This window comes from Papio anubis, chromosome 20 (genome assembly GCF_008728515.1).
Source record: "Papio anubis isolate 15944 chromosome 20, Panubis1.0, whole genome shotgun sequence".
Classification (NCBI taxonomy): Eukaryota; Metazoa; Chordata; class Mammalia; order Primates; family Cercopithecidae; genus Papio; species Papio anubis.
The window spans coordinates 42,610,089-42,635,246 of record NC_044995.1 but is presented as its reverse complement, the minus strand read 5'-3'; the positions used below and the strand labels follow the sequence as shown (position 1 = coordinate 42,635,246).

The 25,158-nt window shown below is 43.9% G+C and overlaps 1 protein-coding gene and 1 pseudogene across 2 annotated transcripts; both read left to right on the top strand.

The window, feature by feature from the left end:
* The first annotated feature begins 15,839 nt into the window (after window positions 1–15,839).
* LOC101003838 (olfactory receptor 7D2) lies at window positions 15,840–18,823 on the top strand. 2 transcript variants are annotated; one of them, XM_003914828.5, is made up of 2 exons: window positions 15,840–16,244; window positions 17,767–18,823. In XM_003914828.5, exons 1-2 carry the CDS (start codon window positions 16,102–16,104, stop codon window positions 18,716–18,718), a joined length of 1,095 nt encoding a protein of 364 aa, XP_003914877.4. In that variant the 5' UTR covers window positions 15,840–16,101; the 3' UTR covers window positions 18,719–18,823. The 2 variants fall into 2 exon arrangements, with proteins under 2 accessions (XP_003914877.4, XP_031515841.1); XM_031659981.1 differs by lacking the exon at window positions 15,840–16,244 and having other exon boundaries at window positions 17,598–18,823.
* A 3,423-nt stretch (window positions 18,824–22,246) lies between these two features.
* On the top strand, window positions 22,247–23,073 carry LOC101004189 (annotated as a pseudogene).
* The last annotated feature ends 2,085 nt before the right edge of the window (window positions 23,074–25,158 follow it).

Below are 25,158 nucleotides of genomic sequence, written 5' to 3'. Positions count from 1 at the left end.
ACTTTCATTAAACAAATACATGTGTATGCTTTTATCTTGTTAACTTATTCATATGTCAGTGTAATTGATGGGCCCAGCAAGGATCCTAAGATGACGTAGGTGAAATCTTGTTGCCCCTGCAGTATGGACATTGGTTTGTAAGTGTCTGTCTGAGTTCCTGTTTTCAATTCTCAGGAATTTTCCTAAGTTGTTTTCTTCCTCATTTTCTCCTTTTGAAACTCCAGCTGTGCCACAGGACTGTGAAGTTCCTGTTTCATTTTTCTAATGTGTTTCTTTTCCAGTTTGTATGACTTCTACTGATATATCTTAAAGTTCACTAACTCTTCTGTCCTCTTCATCTGTCACATCCATTTAGTGACTCCTTAAAATCCAGATGTCTGAGGTTCTTAGGAAAACAGGTGCTTCTGCCCAATGTAGCTTGAATTTGCTCTGAATGTGGCGGTCCCCTCAGCCAGTAACACAACTGCCTCCTGGCCTGCCCTGGCCACCCAGGGAGGAATGAAGGGAGAGATGGGTGTAGTGGTAATAAACCTTGCTGTGCACAGCTTTGTGTAACAACTGGAAAGGGCGATGTGTTTCTCTGCTCCCATCCCCAAGCCTGATTTCTTCAAGATGCAGTAACTGACATCCCCACACGTGCCCTCCCCTCCACATCCTGTTATTTCATTAGAAACCCTGCCTAAGGAACAAGGAAATCCTACAAAGAGGATGCCTCAGGTACCCATCAGCAGCCTTGCAGTGATAACAAGGGGGTCTGATGCCATTAAAAGGTTGTTTTCAAACCACCTGCTGCTGCAAGCAGAACCCAATCGCATAGGAATCCAAGCTCCACGATGGAGCTTTGGCCATTGTTTTTAGGTACCAGGAAGGAAAATGGCGAGATTGAGATTGAGCCTGGAGGGCCGGCGGGGACCTCATGGCTATGAAGACCCTGGACTCTTGTGTTGCTGGAGATGGTGTTCGTGCCCTCACAAGGTCTGCTCAGCCCTCTTTCTGCCATGCGGAGAAGCAGCTACTGCCATCAGCACAACAGAAGATCTAGTGTGTTTCCAGGGTGGGAGCCTACGAGTGGACTCTGACTTTGACTTTAGGGACAGATTTGTTCCTTATATGCTTGGTTCTGAGGGCCTCAGACTCCCTCTCCAACAGCCTTCTACCCTCTCCCATTTCCATATTTTCATTTTTGAACTTCCTTAGCTAAGTGGTTTTACTTTCTTCCCTTTCCATCCGTCTTTCTTTATATTTCTTTCTCTAGATTTTTAAAATTCTGTCTCTCTCTTTTCTCCAATTTCTCCATTTCCCTCCTTTTTTTTTTTTTTTTTTTTTTTGAGACAGGGCCTGACTCTGTTGCCCAGGCCAGAGTGCAATGGCACGATGTCAGCTCACTGCAGCCTCCACTTCCCAGGTTCAAGGGATTCACTTTCCAAAGTAGCTGGGATTACAGGCACACACCACCACACCCAGGTAATTTTTGTATTTTTAGTAGAGACGGGGCTTCACCATGTTGGCCAGAGTGACCTCGAACTCCTGACCTCAAGTGATCCTCTCCCATTTTGGCTTCCCAAAGTGCTGGGATTATAGGCGTGAGCTACCGTGCCCGGCCTTACATTCTTATTTTGCACACATTGGCCATTGCGGGCATCGTTCCTCACCTGAGTGAACACATCCATGCATTCCTAATATTTGTGTCCTGGGAGACCTGGGTTTGGAGTTTGGAGTAGAGAGGCCAAGGTTTTGCAGTCAGGCAGGTTACTTGCAAAATATTTATGTATCGGCCAGACACAGTGGCTCATGCCTGTAATCCCAGCACTTTGGGAGGCCGAGGAGGGGGAATCCCATGAGGTCAGGAGTTCAAGACCGGCCTGGATAACATGGTGAAATCCCGTCTCTACTAAAAATACAAAAAAATTAGCTGGGCATGGTGGCGCATGCCTGTATTCCCAGCTACTCAGGAGGCTGAGGCAGGAGAATTGCTTGAACCAGGGAGGTGGAGGTTGCAGTGAGCCGAGATTGCGCCACTGCACTCCAGCCTTGGTGACACAGCAAGACTCTGTCTCAAAAAAAAAAAAAAAAGTATATATATAAAAAATGTATTGTGCTAACTTTCTTCTTTGTAAAAGCCCTTGGGAGACTGTTAAGTGTGTGTCTTGGCTTGAATTTGGGTTTTTTTTTAGACCAGAGATCCCTAGTCCCTTTGGAGCAGTGAGTGTGAGGGTATTTGTGTTTCTTGAGAAGGTCTAAGAGTTGCCATCAGTTTGGTGGCAGAGTATGTTGTACTTAGGGACCTTGTCAGAATGGGTAACCCATTTTACCTCCGTCACTTACAAAACAAATGACTTTTATCAGCTACATTAAAATGCCAGCAATGTCATACTACATTCTCATAAACACTGGGAGTTCACTGCTGACTTTCTCGTCTGGGTATTCATAGGCTTTGGCAAGGCAGCTGTACACAAAACTGGTCCCATTCATAGTAATCTTGATGTTAAACTTTGGAGCCAGAGTACAAGCAAATATATAAACACTAGGAAGAAAAGTAAATGCGGAGAAGAATAAATGCTATGAGGAAGAGTAAAGTGGAGGAGGGGAATAGACAGATGGGATTGACGCATTCAACCTGTGCAGTGTACAGCATAGACTCTTTTTTTTTTTTGAGATGGAGTCTCACTCTGTCGCCAGGCTGAAGTGCAGTGGCGCGATCTCTGCTCACTGCAAGCTCCGCCTCCCGGGTTCACGCGGTTCGCCTGTCTCAGCCTCCCAGGAGTGCAGTGGCGCGATCTCTGCTCACTGCAAGCTCCGCCTTCCGGGTTCACGCGGTTCGCCTGTCTCAGCCTCCCGAGTAGCTGCGACTACAGGCCCCCGCCACCACGCCCGGCTAATTTTTTAATATTTTAGTAGAGACGGGAGTGTATAGTCATTTTTGGCCACTTTATCTTTTTAGGAAACAATCAACACAGAAATCCTCAAGAGGCAGCTTTCCTGTACATTTCAGTTTCTCCTAAAACACAAGAGGGCTGGGAATGCTTCCTGAGGAATCATCCAAGCATTTCTTTCTGTCATGACAAGAGCAATTCCAGTGTGCTTCATGAGACCCTGCTTCTCTCGCTGTATTTGGTTTTCAGGTTGCAAGATTTGAAAAACGCTTGTCAAAACCCGACGGTTATTTCTGTTTTCAAGGGCAGTTTGATCTGCATTTTCTTCCAGTCCATTCATTTCTCTCTGGTTTGGCCTCCAAGGTCTTAATCTTTTGCCCAAGAAAAGCCCTTACATTTAAGCAACATGAGTTCCTTGATTTATCTTTAGCCCCCTGCCACTCCCCCCAGAGTGGTGGGATTACAGGCGATTATTATTATTATTGTTGCTTATTGTTATTGTTAGTTTGAGACAGAGTATTGCTCTGTCACCCAGGCTGGAGTACAGTAGCAAGATCCACATTTTCATTTTTGAGCTTCCTTAGCTAAGTGGTTTTACTTTCTTCCCTTTCCATCTCTCTTTCTCTCTTTCTTTATATTTATTTCTCTAGATTTTTAAAATTCTGTCTCTCTCTTTGCTCCAATTTCTCCATTGTGACCTCTGCCTCCCGGGCTCAAGCGATTCTCCTGCCTCAGCCTTAGGAGTAGCTGGGATTATAGGCGCCCGCTACCACCACACATGGTGAAATTTTGTGTTTTTAGTAGAGACAGAGTTTCGCCATGTTGGCCAGGCTGGTCTTGATCTCCTGACTTCAGGTGATCCACCCACCTCAGCCTCCCGAAGTGCTGGGATTATACCAGCCTTGGGCCTTGACAGTTATTTTGACCTAACATTGGTGATAATTTTTCTCTCCCTCACCCGAGAAGATGGCGGATTGGAGCTCTTTTTACATAGATCGACCAGTCTTCCCAGCAACACTGAAAAGTCATTTACTTTCTGCAGAGAAAGAGACAGATGCAAAGAGTCAACTCACCAGCTGGAAACTGGGATCAGTATCAAGTGCTTACTCTACCATTCAACTCTTGCTTCACCTTTTGACCCCTTTCATGCCTTCATCAACCAGTGAATCTGTTGGGCTCATAGTTCATGACATAGGGGCTCGTGGTGTTCCATTGGGCTTCCTGAAATCCCTTCATTTCCCCCTTGCAGTGCTTCCACACAGGACTTTGGGTGGGTAGTCAGGGCAGTTTACATCCCTGAGTGAAAATGCTGAATGTTCAGCAAGCCTTGGTCAGAAGTTTTCCAAGGCTCATTAGTGAAGAAATAGCAATGACTCGCTAGCTATTGTCAGGGCTGAGAAAAAGAATGTGTACCCTAGAGGCTGGGCCCAAGGGGAAGAGAGTACTTTCTCTCAGCATTGAGTAAAATCGGCCATTTTTAAAATGAGCCTTGGGAACCGGCATAACTGGTCCCTCTGTGCCCAATTTCTCCATCCCAATAATGAATTCCATGGACAACCTCAGTGGCCCATGACAGTTGCTTCTCGTTGCACTTCCCTGCCAATTCTCAGAAAGAAAGTGTCACACAGTCTCTGGAGGGAACTTCTAATTACAGGAACACAGTCTGCTTGTCTGAGTCTTATTTTCAGTTCTTGGACGCTCTCCAGCAAGGACTGTCTCTGTCTTGTGTAACCTTTGGGTAACATCCAATCCACTCAGGAATTCTTCCCTGCTCGGGAACCTACTGTATACACCCAACGAATATTAGCTAAGTGCCTTACACTTTTAACCAGGTTTTGGGAAGAAAGATCAATAAGACAAAGTATTGCCTTTAAGGGAGTAAAGGTCTAGGAGAAGAGAGAGATCAACAGTAAATAAAGATACCTAGTATGGTGGGTGAATCCATTTGGGAGACCCCAAATGAGGAAGATGTTGAACTTGGGCCCATCAAGAAAATCAAAGTAGAAGAGATGATGCAAGCTCAGCGTAGAAGGACGATGATTATGATGATGATTATTATTTGGAGATGGAATCTCGCTCTGTTGCCCAGGCTGGAGTGCAGTGGCACAATCTCAGCTCACTGCAACTTCCGTCTCCCAGGTTCAAGAGGTGCTCCTGCCTCAGCCTCCCAAGTAGCAGGGACTACAGGCACACGCTGCCATGCCCGGCTAATTTTTTTGTATTTTAGTAGAGACAGGGTTTCACTGTGTTCCCAGGCCTGTCTCGAACTCCTGAGCTCTGGCAATCCACCCACCTCGACCTCCCAAAGTGCTAGGATTACAGGCGTGAGCCACCGAGGCCTGCCGTGTAGGATTATTAAGAGTTCAGAAACACAAATAAGCATGCTAATCCTGAGTGCAAAGGCACCAAAAAAATGACAGTATATTACATTCTGTAGATAAAAGACAATCTTTGGAGTAGGAGGCAGACTTGAAAGGTACTATGGGACAGATTTGTAGAACACACACATTTCCTTTTTTCTCTCTTTTTTTTTTTAAAGACTCGGTCTCATTCTGTTGCCCAGATTGGAGTGCGGTGGCATGATCATAGCTCTCTGCAGCCTCAACCTCCTGGGTTTAAACCATCCGCCAACCTCAGCCTCTTAAGCACCCGGACTATAGGCACACACTACCATGCCTGACTAATTCAATTTTTTATTTTTGTAGAGACGCTGTCTTGTTACGTTGCCCAAGCTAGTCTCAAACTCCTGGGCTCAAGCAATCCTCCTGCCTCAGCCTACCAAAGTGCTGGGATTACAGTCATGAGCCACTGCACCTGACTCAAACATATATATCTATCTGTTAGTCTATCAGTTTCAATGTAGATGTTAGTTGGAAATTGATGGAAACCAATTGATATTTGATGAAGTTTGCAGTTGAGCAAGGTACCTGGTTCCCAATTGTGGAATTCAATGAAGGGTCCTGTTTCTATGAGCTTTTGTTTCATAGCCCCCCAAAACATGGTGGTTTAAGACAATGACCAGGCTGGGCTCAGTGGCTCATAATCCCAGCATTCTGGGGGCCAGGTAGGAGGATTACTTGAGTCCAGGAGTTCAAGACCAGCCCGGGCAACATGGTGAAACCCCGTCTCTCAAACACCACCACCATCCCACCACCATTTATTTAGCATTTGTTGTTTGACAGTTTGGGCTGTGCTTGGCCTGAGAGTTCTCTTGACTGGCTTCTGCAGTCATTTTCTAGATGGGGCAGAAATGTTTATTGTTCTTCGCTCAATGTCTCATCCCCCAAGCCGTCCGGGTAAGGCCTGTTCACACATTGCTGGAGTCTTCCAGAGCTTGTATTGGGTGTGCCTGCACCCCATCAGCCAGTGCAATCATGGGTGAGCCCAAGGTGGAAGGGCACTCAGTTACACAGAAGGGGCTTGGATATAGGAAAGAAAAGACACAGTGGTCATTCTTTTCTGCAGTTGGCCACAAGGCCAGTGTATTATTGCAAGAATCTAAGTAAGGGGAACAGCTTTATTGAGATGTGATGAACATGTTGGGAAATTCACATATTTAAAGCATACAACCTAATCAATTCCCTTCTCTCTGTCCTATCATAATACTTTCCCTGGAAACTTTTTTTTTCTTGAGACAGAGTCTCACCTTGTTGCCCAGGCTGGAGTGCAGTGGCATGATCATGGCTCACTGCAGCCTCAACCTCTCAGGCTCAAGTGATTCTCCTGCTTCAGTTTCCTGAGTAGCTGGGACTACAAGACACGTGCCACCATGCCTGACTAATTTTTCTGTTGTTTGTAGAGATGGGGTTTTGCCATGTTACCCTGTCTGGTATCGAACTCCTGAACTCAAGCGATCCTCCCATCTTGGCCTCCCAAAGTGCCGGGATTACATGCATGAGCCACTGCGACTGGCCTGATTCCAGGTCTGATAGAAAAACTCTTTCAACCAACTGCCAATTGGAAAAACTTTGAATCTGCATATGACCTGGAAGCCCTGCTTCCAGTTGTCCCACCTTTCTGGACTGAACCAATGTACATCTTTTTTTTTTTTTTTTTTTTTTTGAGACGGAGTATTGCTCTGTTGCCCAGGCTGGAGTGCAGTGGCGCATCTTGGCTCACTGCAAGCTCCACCTCCCAGGTTCACGCCATTCTCCTGCCTCAGCCTCCCAGGTAGTTGGGATTACAGGTGCATGCCACCACACCCGGCTAATTTTTGTATTTTTAGTAGAGACAGGGTTTCGCCATGTTGGCCAGGCTGGTCTCGAATTACTGGCCTTAAGTGATCCTCCGGCCTCAGCCTCCAAAGTGCTGGGATTACAGAGGCTTGTTTTTTTATTTTTTTTATTTTTGTTTTGTTTTTTGTTTTTCATTTTTGAAATAGAGTATAGCCCTGTCGCCCAGGCTAGAGTGCAGTGGCACATCTTGGCTCACTGCAAGCTCCACCTTCCGGGTTCACGCCATTCTCCTGCCTCAGCCTCCTGAGTATCTGAGACTACAGGTACCTGCCACCATGCCCGGCTTATTTTTTGTATTTTTTGTCAGTAGAGATGGGGTTTCACCATGTTAGCCAGGATGGTTTCAATCTCCTGATCCACCCGCCTCAGCCTCCCAAAGTGCTGGGATTACAGGCATGAGCCACTGCACCTGGCTGAACCAATGTACATCTTATATGTATTGATTGATGTTTCCCTAAAATGTATAAGACCAAGCTGTAGCCTGACCACTTTGGGGGCACATGTTCTCAGGATCTCCTGGGGCTGTGTTATGGGCCATCGGTCACTCATATTGGTTCAGAATAAATCTCTTCAAATATTTTACAGACTTTGATTCTTTTCACCAACATCAATATGAGAATTTAGTTCATAATACAGACATATCACAAGTCAAGTCATAAAAGGCAAATTATGTAAAAAAAAAAAAAAAAAATTAAAAAAAAATTCCTTAGCCAGGCGTGGTGGTGGGCACCTGTAGTCCCAGCTACTTGGGAGGCTGAGGCAGGAGAATTGCTTGAACCCAGGAGGTGGACGTTGCAGTGAGCAGAGATTGTGCCACTGCATACTAGCCTGGGCGACAGAGCGAGACTCCATCTCAAAAAAAAATGTGTATTTTTATATATATTTTTAATTATGTATACATATATATATAGCAAGAATTAGATGCCATTTTAATAGATTTTATGTTTTTAGAATATCCACCAATGCTGCTTTGATTCAAGTCCACATGATCTGTCATCTGGGCTGTAGATAGCCTGGCACCCTTCCTGCCCATTCTGCAGGGGACATCATGGTACACATTTGTTTTCTTTTAAAAAAACACTCAGTGCTCTTATATTCCTCCAGAAGGAAACCTAAACTCCAGTGTCCTCTGTGATCTGGCTCCTGTTTTTTGCTCCAGCTCCATCTCTTGTTCCATCACCCTCTTGTCTTCTAATCCATCCTTTGTATTAAGAAGCAAATTACCTAAACCTTTTAAATGAGGCAAAAGGATGACCACATTTCTGTTCAGTATCATGCTGAAGCATTGTCTGATAGGCCTAGCTAGTTCTTTCCTTCTCAAGACAATGTTCGTTTGTTTGCTTGAGACCCGGACTCTGTGAAGTTATTGCCAACCCACAGGGAATTAATCCATTGCAAATGATTTTTGTCCAGTAGAGTTGCAAATTACTTCAATTACTTCTGTTCAGTTAAAAAGATTATCCCCAAATGGCCAGCCATGGTGGCTTGTGCCTATAATCCCAGCCCTTTGGGAGGCCAAGGTGGGTGGATCACTTGAGGCCAGGAGTTTGAGACTAGCCTGGCCAATATGGTGAAACCCCATCTCTACTAAAAATACAAAAATTATCTGGGTGTGATGGCGCATATGCCCGTAATCACAGCTACTACGCCTCAGGAGGCTGAGGTGGGAGAATAGTTTGAACCCAGGAGGCAGAGGTTACAGTGAGCTGAGATTGCACCACTCACTCCAGCCTGGGTGACAGAGTGAGACTGTGCCAAAACAAACAAATGAAAAAAATGAAATAATGTATTAATAATTTTACATTAAAATATTATATTTCAGAAAAATATTTACCACTTTTTTTTTTGAGACAGAGATTCGCTCTTGTTACTCAGGCTGGAGTGCAATGGTGCAATCTCGGCTCACTGCAACCTCTATCTCTTGGGTTCAAGCGATTCTCTAACCTCAGCCTCCCGAGTAGCTGGGATTACAGACGCCCACAACCATGACCAGCTAATTTCTTTTTTTGTATTTTTAGCAGGGACAGGGTTTCACCATGTTGGCCAGGCTAGTCTCGAACTCCTGATCTCAGGTGATACACCTACCTCAGCCTCCCAAAGTGCTGGGATTACAGGCGTGAGCCACTACACCCGGCCTACCACATTTTGTTGTATGTTTGAAGTAATCGAAATTTATTCCTGCAAACCACACAGATTTTCTTATGTTTAATTTTAATTTTAAAAGATCTGCCGGCCATTGACAGATGAATGGATAAACAGAATGTGTATATATACATACAATATGATGGAATATTTTGTGGCCTTCACAAAGAACCTTCTCCTGAGCATGGTGCCTCACGCCTGTAATCCCAACACTTTGGGAGGCTGAGGCGGGAGGATCACTCAAGGCCAGGAATAGGAGACCAGCCTGGCCAACATGGTGAAACCCCATCTCTACTAAAAATACAAAAATTAGCCGGACATGGTGGCGCACACCTGTAATCCCAGCTACTTGGGAGGCTGAGGCAGGAGAATCGCTTGAACCCCAGAGGTGGAAGTTGCAGTGAGCTGAGATCGGGCCATTGTACTCCAGCCTGGGTGAAAAGAGTGAGGCTTCATCTCAGAATAATAATATAAAAAATAATAATAAAATAATAATAATAAATAGAAAAATAAAAAATTAAAAATAAATTAGCTAATTGGGAGACTGATATGGGAGGACTGCTTGATCTCAAGTCTTTGGGACTGTAATGAGCTATGATTGTGTCACTGCACTGCAGCCTGGGTGACAGAGCAAGACTCTCACTAAAAAAAAAAAAAGAGAGAGAGAGAGAAAGAACATTCGGACACATGTACTGCATAGATGAACCTTGGCAATATTTTACTTAAGTGAAATAAGTCAGTCACAAGAAGACGAACACTGCATACCTCCGTCCATGAGGTAGGTACCGCAGTCAGATTTATAGAGACGGGAAGTAGCATGGTGGTTCATTAGGGGCTAGGGAGGGTGAATGGGGGACGAGTGTTATGGAACAGAGTTTCAGTTTGGGAAGATGAGAAGATTCTGAATATGGAGGATGGTGATGGCTGCTTAACGTTGTGAATATACTTAATGCCACTGAACAGTACACTTAAAATGGTTAAGATGGTAAATTGAATGTTATGCATATTTTACTATCATTTTAAAAATTGAAAAGAACTTTTTTCTTATTGTTGAGTTCCTTCCAAACCTGCCCTTAATGCAATTTTCCCTATCACTCTACCCAGAACACTGTTTCCAATGTTTTCCATGCCATTAAATGTGATGGATATTCTTCAGCCTTTATTTTGCTTGGCCCTATAGCATCATTTTACGTGGTTGTTAGAAATAAAGCTTGGAGTCGTAAAGAAAAAGGAGCACTCAAAGAATTTCTCAGCAAAGCAAATTTACTTCTACGCAGAAGGGTGCTTCTTGTAGGGCTGGCTGCTACCAGAGCACCCCGAACAAAGGAGAGTAGAAGCTTTTATTCTTAAGGCGACTCTTGACTTTGTGTCCTTTCCCCATTGGCTGGGATCGGACGGCACAATCTAAACTAGACTTGATTGGCCACACATTTAAACTGTCTTAGATAAGGTGGACGTGTAATGGGAGAGAGGGGAGAGGAGGAAGGGGTCATCTACAGAGAACTAGACAGCTAGCCTATTCTTAAACAAGGAAAGAAATGCGAGCTGGGGTTGTGGCATGTCTGGGCACGTAGCAAAATCAGAGAGAAGAAAAGGAGAAGAAAGTGTGTGTGGCGGGGGGCGGGGGGGGGTACCTGGAATTAGAGAATAAGAAGCTGAACAGGCTGTTTGAAGAGAAAGCTTGCTATATCTCACAATGGTTGACTCTCTCTTTCTCAACAGGACTTAACTACATATCCACAGGCTGTTTAACACCCTGTAGCCAATGCGATCACAAAGGATTCACTGAAATAGTTGCATCTCTATTTTATTCTGTGTTACTTTGAGACCCTTAGGCGCTGGGATTGCAGAGAGACAGGTCTTTGTGAACCTCTTTATCTCAAAGCCAAACCAATAGTGATGAAAGCTCTTCCAAGACTAAAGAGGCCCCAAGGGGTGGGAGGTGCAGAGAGACTCACCTGGCTTCAGATCTGCCTTCTTGGAAACAGAATTAGAGCACATCATGGCTTTCTGCCATTTGCTCTTGATCCCAAGGGAGCCGAATGGCTTGGAGAGTAGAACATCACTGTAAGAGTGAGTTTAATGAGGAACGATGAGACATCAGCTCCCTGGGGCTTGAGAAACCATAAATACTTCCCTAGAACCCCTCACCTGGACAGTTTCCTGACGCCACACTCGTGCACCTTGGAGAGGAGAGTCAGGATGACTTCATGACAAGTTCCTTCTGCCCATCTTTCCCTGCTAGATTCTGTCTTCAGCATTCAACAGTCAGGGGAGGAAGACGTCATACCAACATTTTTTTTTTCCAAGCAATGGTCAGTTGAGTGACTCACGCTATCCTTGTGAGTACTGTGTGTGAAAAGGATTTAAAAAGTAGTGCAGGAAGGAAGAGATGGAGGTAAAAGGGTTGATAAAGTCTCATGATGATTTTTTAAAATGTCTCTAGAGTTCCCTTACCTGGTTATATATGTCTTCTAAGACATTGCAACTTTTGGGAGGCTGAGGCAGGTGGATCCCTTGAGGCCAGGAGTCCAAGACCAGCCTGGCCAACTTGGTGACACCCCATATTATCTAAAAATACAAAAATTAGCTGGGCATGGTGACGGATGCCTGTAATCCCAGCTACTAGGGAGCCTGAGGCAGGAGAATGGCTTGAACCCAGGAGACAGTGGTTGCCGTGAGCCAAGATCACACCACTGCACTCCAGCCTGGGTGACAGAGTGAGTGAGACGCTGTCTCAAAAAAAGGAAAAAAAAAAAAGATTCTATTGCAACTGTTTCTGTCACCTCCACCTCTGATGGCCTTTCATTCTGGAAACTAGTGACTTTCTCAATGTCAGTAGGAACTGCCACTTCCTTGAGCACATTCTTTCAGTCCACCTGCTAACACCTCCCTTGTTCTTCTGTAGTATATAAGCTGGGCACAGTGGCTCAAGCCTGTAATCCCAGAACTTTGGGAGGCCGAGGCGGGCAGATCACGAGGTCAAGAGATCAGGACCATCCTGGCCAACATGGTGAAAGCCCATCTCCACTAAAAATACAAAATTAGCCAGGCATGGTGGTGTGTGCCTGTAGTCCCAGCCATGTGGGAGGCTGAGGCAGGGGAATTTCTTGAACCTGGGAAGTGGAGGTTGCAGTGAGCTGAGATTGCACCATTGCACTTCAGCCTGGGCAACAAGAACAAAACTCCATCTCAAAAAAAAAAATCAACAAAGCAAAGCAAAACAAAACAAGTATGTACTAAATGTTCACTCTGCACCAGATGTTACATATTATTGTCATTGCAATTGTGAGTGGACTTTTTATTCTCTTATCTTTTCTCATGGCTGTTTGCAGATACATAAGAAAGCTGATGACACTGATTAGTTGTAATTGTGTTTAAACTGACTTTTTTTTTTTTTTTTTGCGCGACAGGGTCTTGCTGGGCTCAAGCAATCCTCCTGCCTCGTCCTCCCAAGTAGCTAATTTTTTAAAAATCTATTTTTGTAGAGGCAAGGGTCTCGTTTTATTATCCAGGCTGGTCTCAAACTCCTGGCCTCAAGAATTTCTCCTGCCTCAGCCTCTCAAAGTGCTGGGATTACAGGCAGGAGTCACAGAACCCAGCCAGGCTGTTACATTTTATTAAATTAATTTTAGCTTATGTTAAAACTGTGGTTTCTTTTTCTGCATTGCTCTATTCATGCATATACTTTGTTATCTGACTTGTCGATATTAAATTTTTTTGCACTCTTAGGATAAACATTAATTAGTAATGGAGTGTGTTATTTTGTCCAAAATATAACTTCATTTCACTCCCCTTTCAGGCTTTTGCATCTGTTGTCAACATGAGATTAATTTGCAGATTTCTTGTTGGTCTTACATGTGATTTTTTTTTTTAACCTTCATTCAGCTTTCCATGATGAGTACAAAGCCTTAGGGAATATCAGGATAAAGTAAAATTTTCTAGAATGTGATCTGGACTTACCACAAAGAAACTTCAGGTTCATCAGGCTTCATGGTGTATTTGTCTAAATATTTAAGTAAAAAATAATGCTGGCCGGGCACAGTGACTCACGCCTGTAATCCCAGCACTTTAGGAGCCTGAGGTCAGGAGTTTGAGACTAGCCTGGCTAACATAATGAAACCCCATCTCTGTTAAAAATACAAAAATTAGCCAGGTGTGGTGGTGAGCACCTGTAGTCACAGCTACTCAGGAGGCTGAGGTGGGAAGATTGCTTCAGCCCAGGAGGTGGAGGTTGTAGTGAGCTATGATTGTGCCACTGCACTTCAGCCTGGGCGACAGACCCAGACCCTGTCAAAAAAAAAAAATTGTTTCACATTACTACAGTGCAATGATCACAATCAGGAAATTGGCATTAATACTCTATTATGTATAGTATTATAGGTATATAATATACTATTTGCTATATACTGTATTATTAATATAGTAATTAGTATATAGCATTAATATAATACTATAAAATTTACAGAGCTCATTTATATATTTTTCTATTTCTTCTTATTTATATTTTAATTATCCCAATAATGTCATCTATAGCAAAAGAAAGACTCAAGTCATTCATTACATTTGATTGACATGTCTTTTTTACCTCCTTTAATCTGGAACATTTCCTAGACTTTTTTTTTTTTTTTTTTTTTTTTTTTGAGATGGGCTCTTGCTCTGTCACCCAGGCTGGAGTGCAGTGGTGCAATCATAGCTCATTGTAGCCTCAACCTCCTGGGTTCAGGCAATTCTCCTGCCTCAGCCTCCCAAGTAGCTGGGACAACGGGCATGTGCCACTATGCCCAGCTAATTTTTGTATTTTTTGTAGAGAAGTGGTTTCACTATGTTTCCTAGGCTGGCCTCAAACTCCTAAGCTCAAACGATCCTCCCACAGCCTCTCAAAGTGCTGGGATCACAAGTGTAAACCACCATGCCTGGCATTTCTTTGTATTTTGTGGAACCGACATTTTGAAGAGCACAAGTGAGATATTGTGCCCCTCAAGCTCAGTTTGTGTGATGTTCCCTACTCTTTAAAGTTCTGCATCTTTGGCAGGAATCCCACAGAAGTGATGTTTTGCTGTTTCCAGTGAATCCTATCAGAAAGCACATGTTTATCATGTCCCATTAAGAATCTCCTTGACCATCTAATGGGGTGCTATAAAATCAGTGTTAAAATAGATGGTCGGTATTAGAGAGTCCATTTTCTAGAAATCTATTTCGCTTGGGATGTTATAAAATGGATATTTAATATGGGTGGTTAGCTATGAGATATTTCCTCACACCTGTTAGAATTATTATTATTATTATTTTACCTGCGAATTGGCATATTTGTTTATTTCTCAGTTTGTGAAAATGTCCTTAATTTGTTGAGGTAGCAAACAAATTTCAACTTTGATTGCTATGCAAAACCAGAAGATAATCTGCTTCGCAATGAACTTTATACAGTTCAACTGCATACAGGCAACACGCTACATATGAAAAATTACTAACTGAACTGCAGGTATTAAATGAAAAGAGTTAACAGTTTATTATAATTTATTTTATTTAACAATCTAGGAAGTTCACAGCCATCAGCAGTTCTAGTGCAAGTTCAGGTGCAATTGGGAATTCGGGAATCTCGGTGGAGCTGTTAGTGAACCTTGTACTTCTTTTTTTTTTTTTTTTTTTTTTGAGATGGAGTCTTTCTGTTGCCCAGGCTGGAGTACAGTGGCGCAATCTCTGCTCACTGCAAGCTCCGCCTCCCGAGTTCACGCCATTCTCCTGCCTCAGCCTCTGAGTAGCCCAGCTAATTTTTTTTTTTTTTTTTTTTTTTTTTTTAGTAGAGACGGGGTTTCACTGTGTGAGCCGGGATGGTCTCAATCTCCTGACCTGGTGATCCTCCCGCCTCGGCCTCCCAAAGTGCTGGGATTACAGGCGTGAGCCACCGCGCCCGGCCACATGCATATACTTTTGATAGCACATGTGAAGGGATCTCTCTAAAATGGACCTCCTCGTTTCACTCGCAGCAATTTGACCTGGGCCACTCAACATGGCTTTTATCGTGCCTGATGTTAATGCATGTTCTTTCTTTACAGTAAATTCATGGCCCTCAGGTGATACCAGTTTGACATACACGGCATCAGGGCCTTCTCAGCCACCGTAGGTTTTCTTCTCTTCATCCATTTTGTTCTTACGAAATTCTACTTTGCTTCCCAAGGAACTTTAGTCGTTTCTCGTCAGCCCCGCATCCAGCGCAGCTGGGTCCCCTATTCCAGGGCCGCCCCCACAACCCAGCTGCCTGCTCCCGTGGGTGGCTTCCGGGGCAGTGGGAAGAATTACTTCCGCTGGGTCAGAGCTGCTTTCTGTGACTCACGGGAGATCCATGATTTTTTTTGTTTTTTCTGTGTGTGTGTGTGTGTGTTTTTTTTTTTTTTTTTTAAAGACAGGGTCTCGCCCTGTCACCTAGTCTCGACTACAGTGGCACAATCTCAGCTCACTGCAGCCTCGAACACTGCGGCTCAAAGCGATCCTCCCGCCTCAGTCTCCTGAATGGCTGGGACAAGAGGCACATGCCACCATGCCCAGCTCCTTTTGTTTATTTTTTTGTAGAGAGCAAGTCTTACTGTGCTGCCCGGGCTGGTCTTGAACTCCTGGCCTCAAGCAGTCTTTTCACCTCAGCCTCCCAAAGTGCCGGTATTACAGGTGTGAGCCACCATGCCTGATCTTAGAATTATTAACGATTACTACCTATTAGCTAACAATTGGCTCTATTATTAGCTAACTATTAACTAACTATTCACTATTATTAAAAAGACAAGAGTTGGCAAGGGTGCGGAGAAAAGGGAACCCCTGGTGCCCTGTTGGTGGTAATGTAGATTGGAGCAGCCATTATGGGAAATAGTGTGGGGGTTCCTGAAGGAATTAAACATAGAGGCCGGGTGTGGTGGCTCACGCCTGTAATCCCAGCACTTCGGGAGGCCATGGCCGTTGGATCACTTGAGGCTATGAGTTCAAGACCAGCCTGGTCAACAAGGTGAAACCCTGTCTCTACAAAAAGAAAAAAAAAAAAAAATTAGCCAGGCGTGGTGGCACATACCTGTAATCCCTGCTGCTCGGGAGGCTGAGGCACAAGAATCACTTAAACTTGGGAGGCGGAGGTTGCAGTGAGCCAAGGTCGCACCACTGCACTCCAGCCTGGGCAACAGATAATCTGTCTCAAAAAATAAAAAGAAAAAAGAAATTAAAATGTTGAGACTCTTTCTCAAAAAATAAAAATAAAAAAGACATCAAAAATAAGAAATTAAAAATAAATTCAAAATAACTAGAAATTAAATATGATCCAGTAATCCCTCCTCTGGGTGTGTATCCAAAGAAAGTGAAATTGCCACTCGTAAAGATATCTGCATGCTCATGTTCATTGCAGCATTACTTGCAAAAGTCAAGATATGGAAACAGCCTCAGTGTCTACTGATGGACAAATGGATAAAGAATATGTGATACATATGTACATATATATTTGTGTGTGTATATATATTCCATTGTGTGTGTATATATGTATGTGTGTGTGTGTGTATATATGTGTGTGTGTGTGTATATGTACACATATATTTTTACACAATGGAATATTATTCCACTGAATAATAAAATAGGAATAGATCTTTCCATTTGCCACAACGTGGATGAATCTGGAGGCCATTATGTTAAGTGAAATAAGTCAGATGCAGAAAGAAAAATATTGCATTTTTTCACTTCTACGTGGAATATTTTTTAAGTCAAATATAAAGAGAGAATAAAACAGTGATTACCAGAGGAGGGGTGGGGCTGGGGGAGGAAATGAGAAAGATGTAGAATAATGGATACAAAGTAGCAGATATATAGGATAAACAAGTCTAGAGATCCAGTGTACCCCATGAGAATTATAATCAATAACAGTGTGTTGTATTCGGGATTTATGCTACATGAGTAGCTTGTAGCTGTTCTTGCTATAAAGAAAATGGGTAACTATGTGAGATGATGGATATGTTTATTTCTTTCACTACAGTAACCATTTTACTATCTGTATGTATCTCATAACATGTATTATATTGTGTATGTTGAGTATACAGAATATAATTAATTTTTAAATAATTAAATATGTGGGTGGTTGGGATGAGAGACTTCATTTTTTAGAATTCCACTTATGTATGAAAGATCAGACAAAATGAGTCCATAAATCACAATAGTATGGACAACATTTCTATTATATGAAGGACACCTGTTGGATGCTAACTGATGTTTCTGTTACTGCTTCCTTTTAAATAAATAAATATATATATTTTAAAATAAATATGTATTTTAAATACATATATACATAGTTTTATTTTTATTTTATTTTTTATTTTTATTTTTTGAGACAGGTCTCCTTCTATCGCCCAGGCTGGAGTGCAGTGGTGCAAACATAGTTCTGTGCAGCTGCAAATTCCTGGGCTCAAGTGATCCTCCCATCTCAGCCTCCCGAGTAGCTGGGACTACAGGTGTCCACCACCACGCCTGACTAATTACCTCTTCTTTTGTAGATACATCAGCTACATGGAAGCAGAAAACCAAACAGGATTTTTAGAGTTTATCCTTCTCGGACTCTCTGAGGATCCAGAACTGCAGCCGTTCATATTTGGGCTGTTCCTGTCCATGTACCTGATCACGGTGCTGGGAAACCTGCTCATCATCCTGGCCATCAGCTCTGACTCCCACCTCCACACCCCCATGTACTTCTTCCTCTCCAACCTGTCCTGGGTTGACATCTGTTTCAGCACCTGCATCGTCCCCAAGATGCTGGTGAACATCCAGACCAAGAACAAAACCATCTCTTACATGGACTGCCTCACCCAGGTCTACTTCTCCATGTTTTTTCCTATTCTGGACACACTACTCCTGACCGTGATGGCCTATGACCGGTTTGTGGCCGTCTGCCACCCCCTGCACTATATAACCATCATGAACCCCCGCCTCTGTGGCCTCCTGGTTTTTGTCACGTGGCTCATTGGTGTCATGACATCCCTCCTCCATATTTCTCTGATGACACATCTAACCTTCTGTAAAGATTTTGAAATTCCACATTTTTTCTGCGAACTGACACATATCCTCCAGCTGGCCTGCTCTGATACCTTCCTGAACAGCACGTTGATATATGTTATGACGGGTGTGCTGGGCGTTTTTCCCCTCCTTGGGATCATTTTCTCTTATTCACGAATCGCTTCATCCATAAGGAAGATGTCCTCATCTGGGGGAAAAGAGAAAGCACTTTCTACCTGTGGCTCTCACCTCTCCGTCGTTTCTTTATTTTATGGGACAGGCATTGGGGTCCACTTCACTTCTGCGGTGACTCATTCTTCCCAGAACATCTCCGTGGCCTCGGTGATGTACACGGTGGTTACCCCCATGTTGAACCCCTTCATCTACAGCCTGAGGAACAAGGATGTGAAGGGGGCCCTGGGGAGACTCCTCAGCAGGGCAACTCCTTGTCTGTGATGGATCCCTCGGCCCCAGGACTAACTAGTTTTGTGAGCACCAATGGCAAAAGGGTTTTATTTTGAAATTCTCACTCTTTAAAATTAAAAAATAATTTTTTTTATACTTTGAGGATACAAATGCAGATTTCTTAGCATGCATTTGCATAAGGGTGAAGTCTGAGCTTTTGGGGTACTGATTACCCAAATAGTGAACACAAGGCAATTTTTTTTTCTTTTTTTTTTTTTTTTGAGACAGAGTCTCGCTCTGTCGCCCAGTCTGGAGTGCAGCGGAGTGATCTTGGCTCACTGCAACCTCTGCCTCACGGGTTCAAGTGATTCTCCTGCCTCAGCCTCCCGAGTAACTGGGATTACAGGCGCCCGCCACCACATGCCTTTTAGTAGAGATGGAGTTTCACCATATTAGCCCGGCTGGTCTCGAACTCCTAACATTGTGATCCACCCACCTTGGCCTCCCAAAGTGCTGGGATTACAGGCGTGAGCCGCCATGCCCGGCCAAGGCAATTTTTAAACTCTCACTCCCCTCTCACCTTTTGCAGTCTCCAGTGTCCATTATACCGTTATAATGCCCATGCATATACATTGTTTAGCTCCTAATTATAAGTGAGATCATGCAGCATTTGACTTTCTCTTTCTTTACTACCTTATTTAAAAGAATGGCTTCCAGTCCCATTGATGTTGCTGTGAAAGACATGATTTCATTCTTTTTCATGACTGAGTAGTATTCCATTGTGTATATATAGATATCTACATAGATATCGATATAGATATATACCATGTTTTCTTTTTTAAAAAAATTTATTTTTATGTCAATAGTTTTTGGGGTACACGTGGTTTTTTGTTACATGGATAAGTTCTTTAGTGGTGACTTCTGACTTTTTAGTGTACCCATCACCCAAGCAGTGTACACTGGACCCAATATGTAGTCTCTTATTCCTCATTCCCCCCCCCAACTTTTACCCCTTCAAGTCCCCAAAGTTAATTATATTGTTCATATGCCTTTGTGTCCTCACAGCTTAGCTCCCACTTATAACTGAGAACATATGATATGTTCATATGGATCTTATGTATGTTGGTTGACCATACAGAGAAACCCAGGTTTTTCATTCCTAAGTTACTTCACCTAGAGTAATGGCCTCCAGTTCCATCCAAGTTGCTACAAAAGACATTATTTGGTTCCTTTTTATGGCTGAGTAGTATTCCATGGTGTATATATACCACATTTCTTTATCATTGGTTGATGAGCACTTAGGTTGGTTCCATACCTTTGTAATTGCAAATTGTGTTGCTATAAACATGCACGTGTATGTGTCTTTTTCACATAATGACTTTGTTTCCTGTGGGTAGATACCCAGTAGTGGAACTGCTGGACTGAAAGGTAGTTCTACTTTCAGTTCTTTTTTTTTTTTTTTTGAGACAGAGTCTTGCTCTGTTGCCCAGGCTGGAGTGCAGTGGCACGATCTCATCTCACTGCAACCTCTGCTTCCTGCGTTCAAGTGATTCTCTGGCCTCAGCCTCTGAGTAGCTGGGATTACAGGTGCCCATCACCATGCCCGGCTAATTTTTTATTTTTAGTAGAGACGGGGGTTTCACCATGTTGGCCAGGCTGGTCTTGAACTCCTGACCTCAGGTGATCCACCCACCTCGGCCTCTCAAAGTGCTGGGATTACAGGCGTGACCCACTGTGCCCAGCCTTCTAGTTCTTTAAGGTACCACTTTGTAAAAAATCCAATCCTCCATTGATGGACACATAGGTTGATTCCATATCTTTGCTAATGTGAATAGTACTGTGATAAACATGGGGGTGTAGGTTAACAATTAATCTCCAAGTAATTTCCTTGATGGCGCTTCTGTCCTAGGTACTGTTCAAAAATTGTGTCCTTGGTCAACATTCTTAATTCTCTATTAGTAAGTTCTGAACTTGGATTTGAAGCATTTGCTATAGCTTTGTATCTCAAGTGGTGGCACAGAGTTCTTTTTTTTTTTTTTTTTTTGAGACGGAGTCTCGCTCTGTCGCCCAGGCTGGAGTGCAGTGACGCGATCTCGGCTCAGTGCAAGCTCTGCCTCCCAGGTTCACGCCATTCTCCTGCCTCAGCCTCCCAAGTAGCTGGGACTACAGGCGCCCGCCACCACGCCCTGCTGACTTTTTTTTTGTATTTTTAGTACAGAGGGGGTTTCACCATGTTAGCCAGGATGGTCTCGGTCTCCTGACCTCGTGATCCGCCCACCTCGGCCTCCCAAAGTGCTGGGATTACAGGCGTAAACCACCGCACCTGGCCCAGAGTTCTTAAGCTATTGATTGTTCACTAACTTTATTTCTGTGTGTTTGCATGTGGGTTTTTGTTGTTTGTGTGTTGGATCATGAACAGATCAACAGTGTTTATTTGTTTTCCTACTGGATGAAGTGTGATTAAAATACACATTTAAATATAGCTGGTTTTATATCTCTGGTGTCTCTTCTTCTTCTAAGAATATCAGTCCTATTAGATCAAGACCTGACCCTTATGATTTCGTTAAACTTTAATTACCTCCCTAAGGACCCTGTATCCAAAGACAGTCATCACATTGGGGGTGAGGACTTCACTATATTAACTTTGGGGGGTGCAATTTAGACCACAAGAGATGTTTATGCAGATCTGAGAAAGTTTCTGCCAACTCTATGGGGAGCTCTAAAGCTAGGTCTGCTCTTTGGAGAATCCTCATATTGTGTAGAAATAACCAGGCCCTATTACCCCAGGAAGAGTGGGGCCTTGAGGGTGATAGGGACAGAGGGTGGAGAAATTCTAGGCAGAAAAGGGCAGTTCCCAGGCAAAACCCCATCTTCAAGCCAAAAACTCTGAAACTGCAGCCCAAAGTGAGAACTTATATCCCTATTTTCCTGCTTGAATATTACCATTTCCTAAACCACCCATGGCCCTGCCCCACCCCATCCTATGCCTATAAAAACCCCAGACTCAGCCAGTAGATGAAACTATGGCTGGACATCAGAGAGAAGCAGCTTTGACCTCAGAAGGACAGCTTGATGGTGTAACTTCAGAGAAGAATTCGGCAGGAGATGGCTGGACTTCATTATCTACCTGCCCCATCTGCTTTTCAGCTTCCCTTACCTGAGAGCCACTTTGATCAGCCATAAAATCCCTCCCACATTTAACATCCTTCAATTCGTTCATGCAAGCTCATTTTTCCTAGATGCTGGAAAAGTTCTCAGGAGCCACGAGCGCGGATACAAAAGCCTGTCAAATTGGCCTTTTGCTCTCCTCGCTGGTGGAGGGCAGCCACTGCATGCAAAAAGGCATGATTAAGAACTGCAGCTAGGCCGGGCGCGGTGGCTCAAGTCTGTAATCCCAGCACTTTGGGAGGCTGAGGCGGGTGGATCACGAGGTCAGGAGATCGAGACCATCCTGGCTAACATGGTGAAACCCCGTCTCTACTAAAAATACAAAAAACTAGCCGGGCGTGGTGGCGGGCGCCTGTAGTCCCAGCTACTCGGAGGCTGAGGCAGGAGAATGGCGTGAACCTGGGAGGCAGAGCTTGCAGTGAGCCGAGATCGCGCCACTGCACTCCAGCCTGGGTGACACAGCGCGAGACTCCGTCTCAAAAAAAAAAAAAAGGAACTGCAGCCCATCCTCACTGGGCTGTTCCTGTTCATGTACCTGGTCATGATGCTGAGGAACCTTCTCGTCATCCTGGCCATCAGCTCTGACTCCCACCTCCACACTCCCACATACTTTTTCCTCTCCAACCTGTCCTTGGCTGACATTGGTTTCACCCCCACCATCATTCCCAAGATGATTGTGGACATCCAGGCTCACAGCAGTTCTCTGCTATGCAGGCTGCCTGAAACAGATGTCTTTCTTTATAATTTTTGGGTGTATGGATGACATGCTGCTGACCATGATTGTCTATGACTGGTTTGTGGCCATCTGTCACCCCCCGCACTACCCAGTCATCATGAACCCATGCCTCTGTGGCTTCTTAATATTGGTGTCTTTTTTTCTTAGCCTGTTGGACTCCCAGATGCACAATTTGATTGCCTTACAAATTACCTGCTTTGAGGATGTGGAAATTTCCAATTTCTTCTGTGATCCCTCTGAACTCCTCACCCTGGCCTGTTCTGACTCCTTCATCAATAACATCATTATGTATATTTTTGTTGTAATATTTGGATTTTTTTCCTATCTCAGGTATTGTTTTCTCTTACTATAAAATTGTCTCCTCTACTTTGAGAGTTCCATCTTTAGGTGGGAATGAAGCCGCCTATACCAGTCTCACCTAGGAGTTGTTTGCTTATTTTATGGAACATTCCTTGGCGTGTACCTCAGTTCAGGTGTGTTCTCTTCCCTCAGAAGATACTGATGCTTCAGTGGCGTGCACTGTAGTCCCGCCCCTACATGCTGGACATTCGTCACCACAATGAAACAGGACGATAAAAAGTGCTCTGTGGAGGCCGGGCATGGCGAGCAACACCCCTGTAATCCAGCACTTTGGGAGGGCCAAGGCAGGAGCAGACCACAAGGTTAGGAGATCGAGACCATCCTGGCTGTAAGGTGAAACCCACAGTGTCTACCTAAAATGTAGAAAAGAGTATCAGGACATGGTGAAGTAGGGAGCCTATGTGTCATGAAACTACTTGGGAGGCTGGGGCAGGAGAGATAAGCTTGAATCTGGGGAGGTGGAGGCACACAGTGAGAGATTGCAACTGCACTCCAGCCTGGGCAACAGAAACAGACTCAAAATATAAAAAAAAAAAAAAAAAAAGGAGGCCAAGGCAGGGGCCTCCACGCCTGTAATCCCAGCACTTTGGGAGGAGGCCGAGACAGGTGGATCTGAGGTCAGGAGATCCAGACAATCCTGGCTAACACAGGTACGAGCCCAAATCTCTGCAAAAATACAAAAAAACCCCAGCCCGAGGTGGTGGGCACCTGTCCCAGCCCCTGGGAGGCTGAGGCAGGAGGATGGCATGAACCTGGGAGGCACAGTGAGCAGAGATCCAGCCCTGCACTCCAGCCTGGTGACAAATGAGATCCGTCTCAGAGAAAAGTCAATTTCAATAAACATACAAATGATGTGCAAATCAAAACCACAATAAGATAACACATGTGAGGATAAATATTACAAACTAACAGAAAAGGAGATGCACTGGAAAATGGAGAGAAGTCAGAAGGCTTGTACATGGCTGGTGGAAGGGTAAAATGTTGCAGAAATATGAAAAAAAAAGCATGGTGGTTCCTCACAAAATTAAAAATAGAATTCCAGATGCACCTGCACTTATACCCTGTATATAACAGAAAGAATCAACAAAGAGATTTGAATAGATATTAGTATGCTGTATATGTTGCCATATTATAAATAATAGGCAAAAATGTGGAAGCAGCTCAAGTGTCCATGGACAGATGAATGGATAAAACGCAACGTGGTCCATCTATTAAATGAACTTTTTTTTTTTTTTTTTTTTTAAAGGAATCTCGCTCTGTGGCCCAGGCTGGAGTTGCAGTGGCATGATCTTGGCTCACTACAAGCTCTGCCTCCCAGGTTCATACCATTCTCCTGCCTCAGCCTCCCGACTAGCTGGGACTATAGGCATCCGCCACTACACCCGGCTAATTTTGTGTGTTTTTAGTAGAGATGGGGTTTCACTGTGTTAGCCAGGATGGTCTTGATCTCCTGACCTTGTGATCCGCCTGCCTCAGCCTCCCAAAGTGCTGGGATTACAGGCGTGAGCCACTGTGCCCGGCCAAAATGAACTTTTATTAAGCCTTATAAAGGAAGACAATTCTAACATGTGCTACAACATGGATGAACCTAGAAACATTATGCTCAGTGAAACAAACCAGTCACAAAAGACAAACACAGTATGATTCCATTCGTTACAAGTATCTTGCATACTTAAATTCATAGAGACAGAAAGTAGAATGGTGGTTGCTAGGGGTTGGCGAAATGAAGAAATGGGTGGTTTGTCCGTGGGCACTGAGCACCTCTTCTGGAAGGCAAAGTTCAGGAGAGGGATGATGGTGGAGGTTGAACAACAATATGAATGTGCATAAGGCCAATGAACTACATTTAAAAGTGGTTACAATGAAAAGATTTTCATATTTCCCGTTTTATATAAACCACTTATATTTATAACTTTCGTATTTAAGTGCAGTATATTTTACCACAATAAAAATACAGAAATTAAAAAAGATGGATCCTTGGAAGAAAAAGAAATGAAATGAACTATACACACGGATTTCTCCTGAGTAGAGGAAGAGCCCAAATGCTTCTGTGGACATTCATTTTCTCTTCTTCATCCATGACTGTGAGGAAGACCTTAGAGACTGGGGAACTTGGGCCAATTTGGCTAATGAGGAGCTCTGTGCCTTGAGCCCCCATGGCCATAGCATAGTAAATACTCAGCCTGTGCCTCCAGCCCTGCAGTGTGAGCTTCCAGTCCAGTGGGCT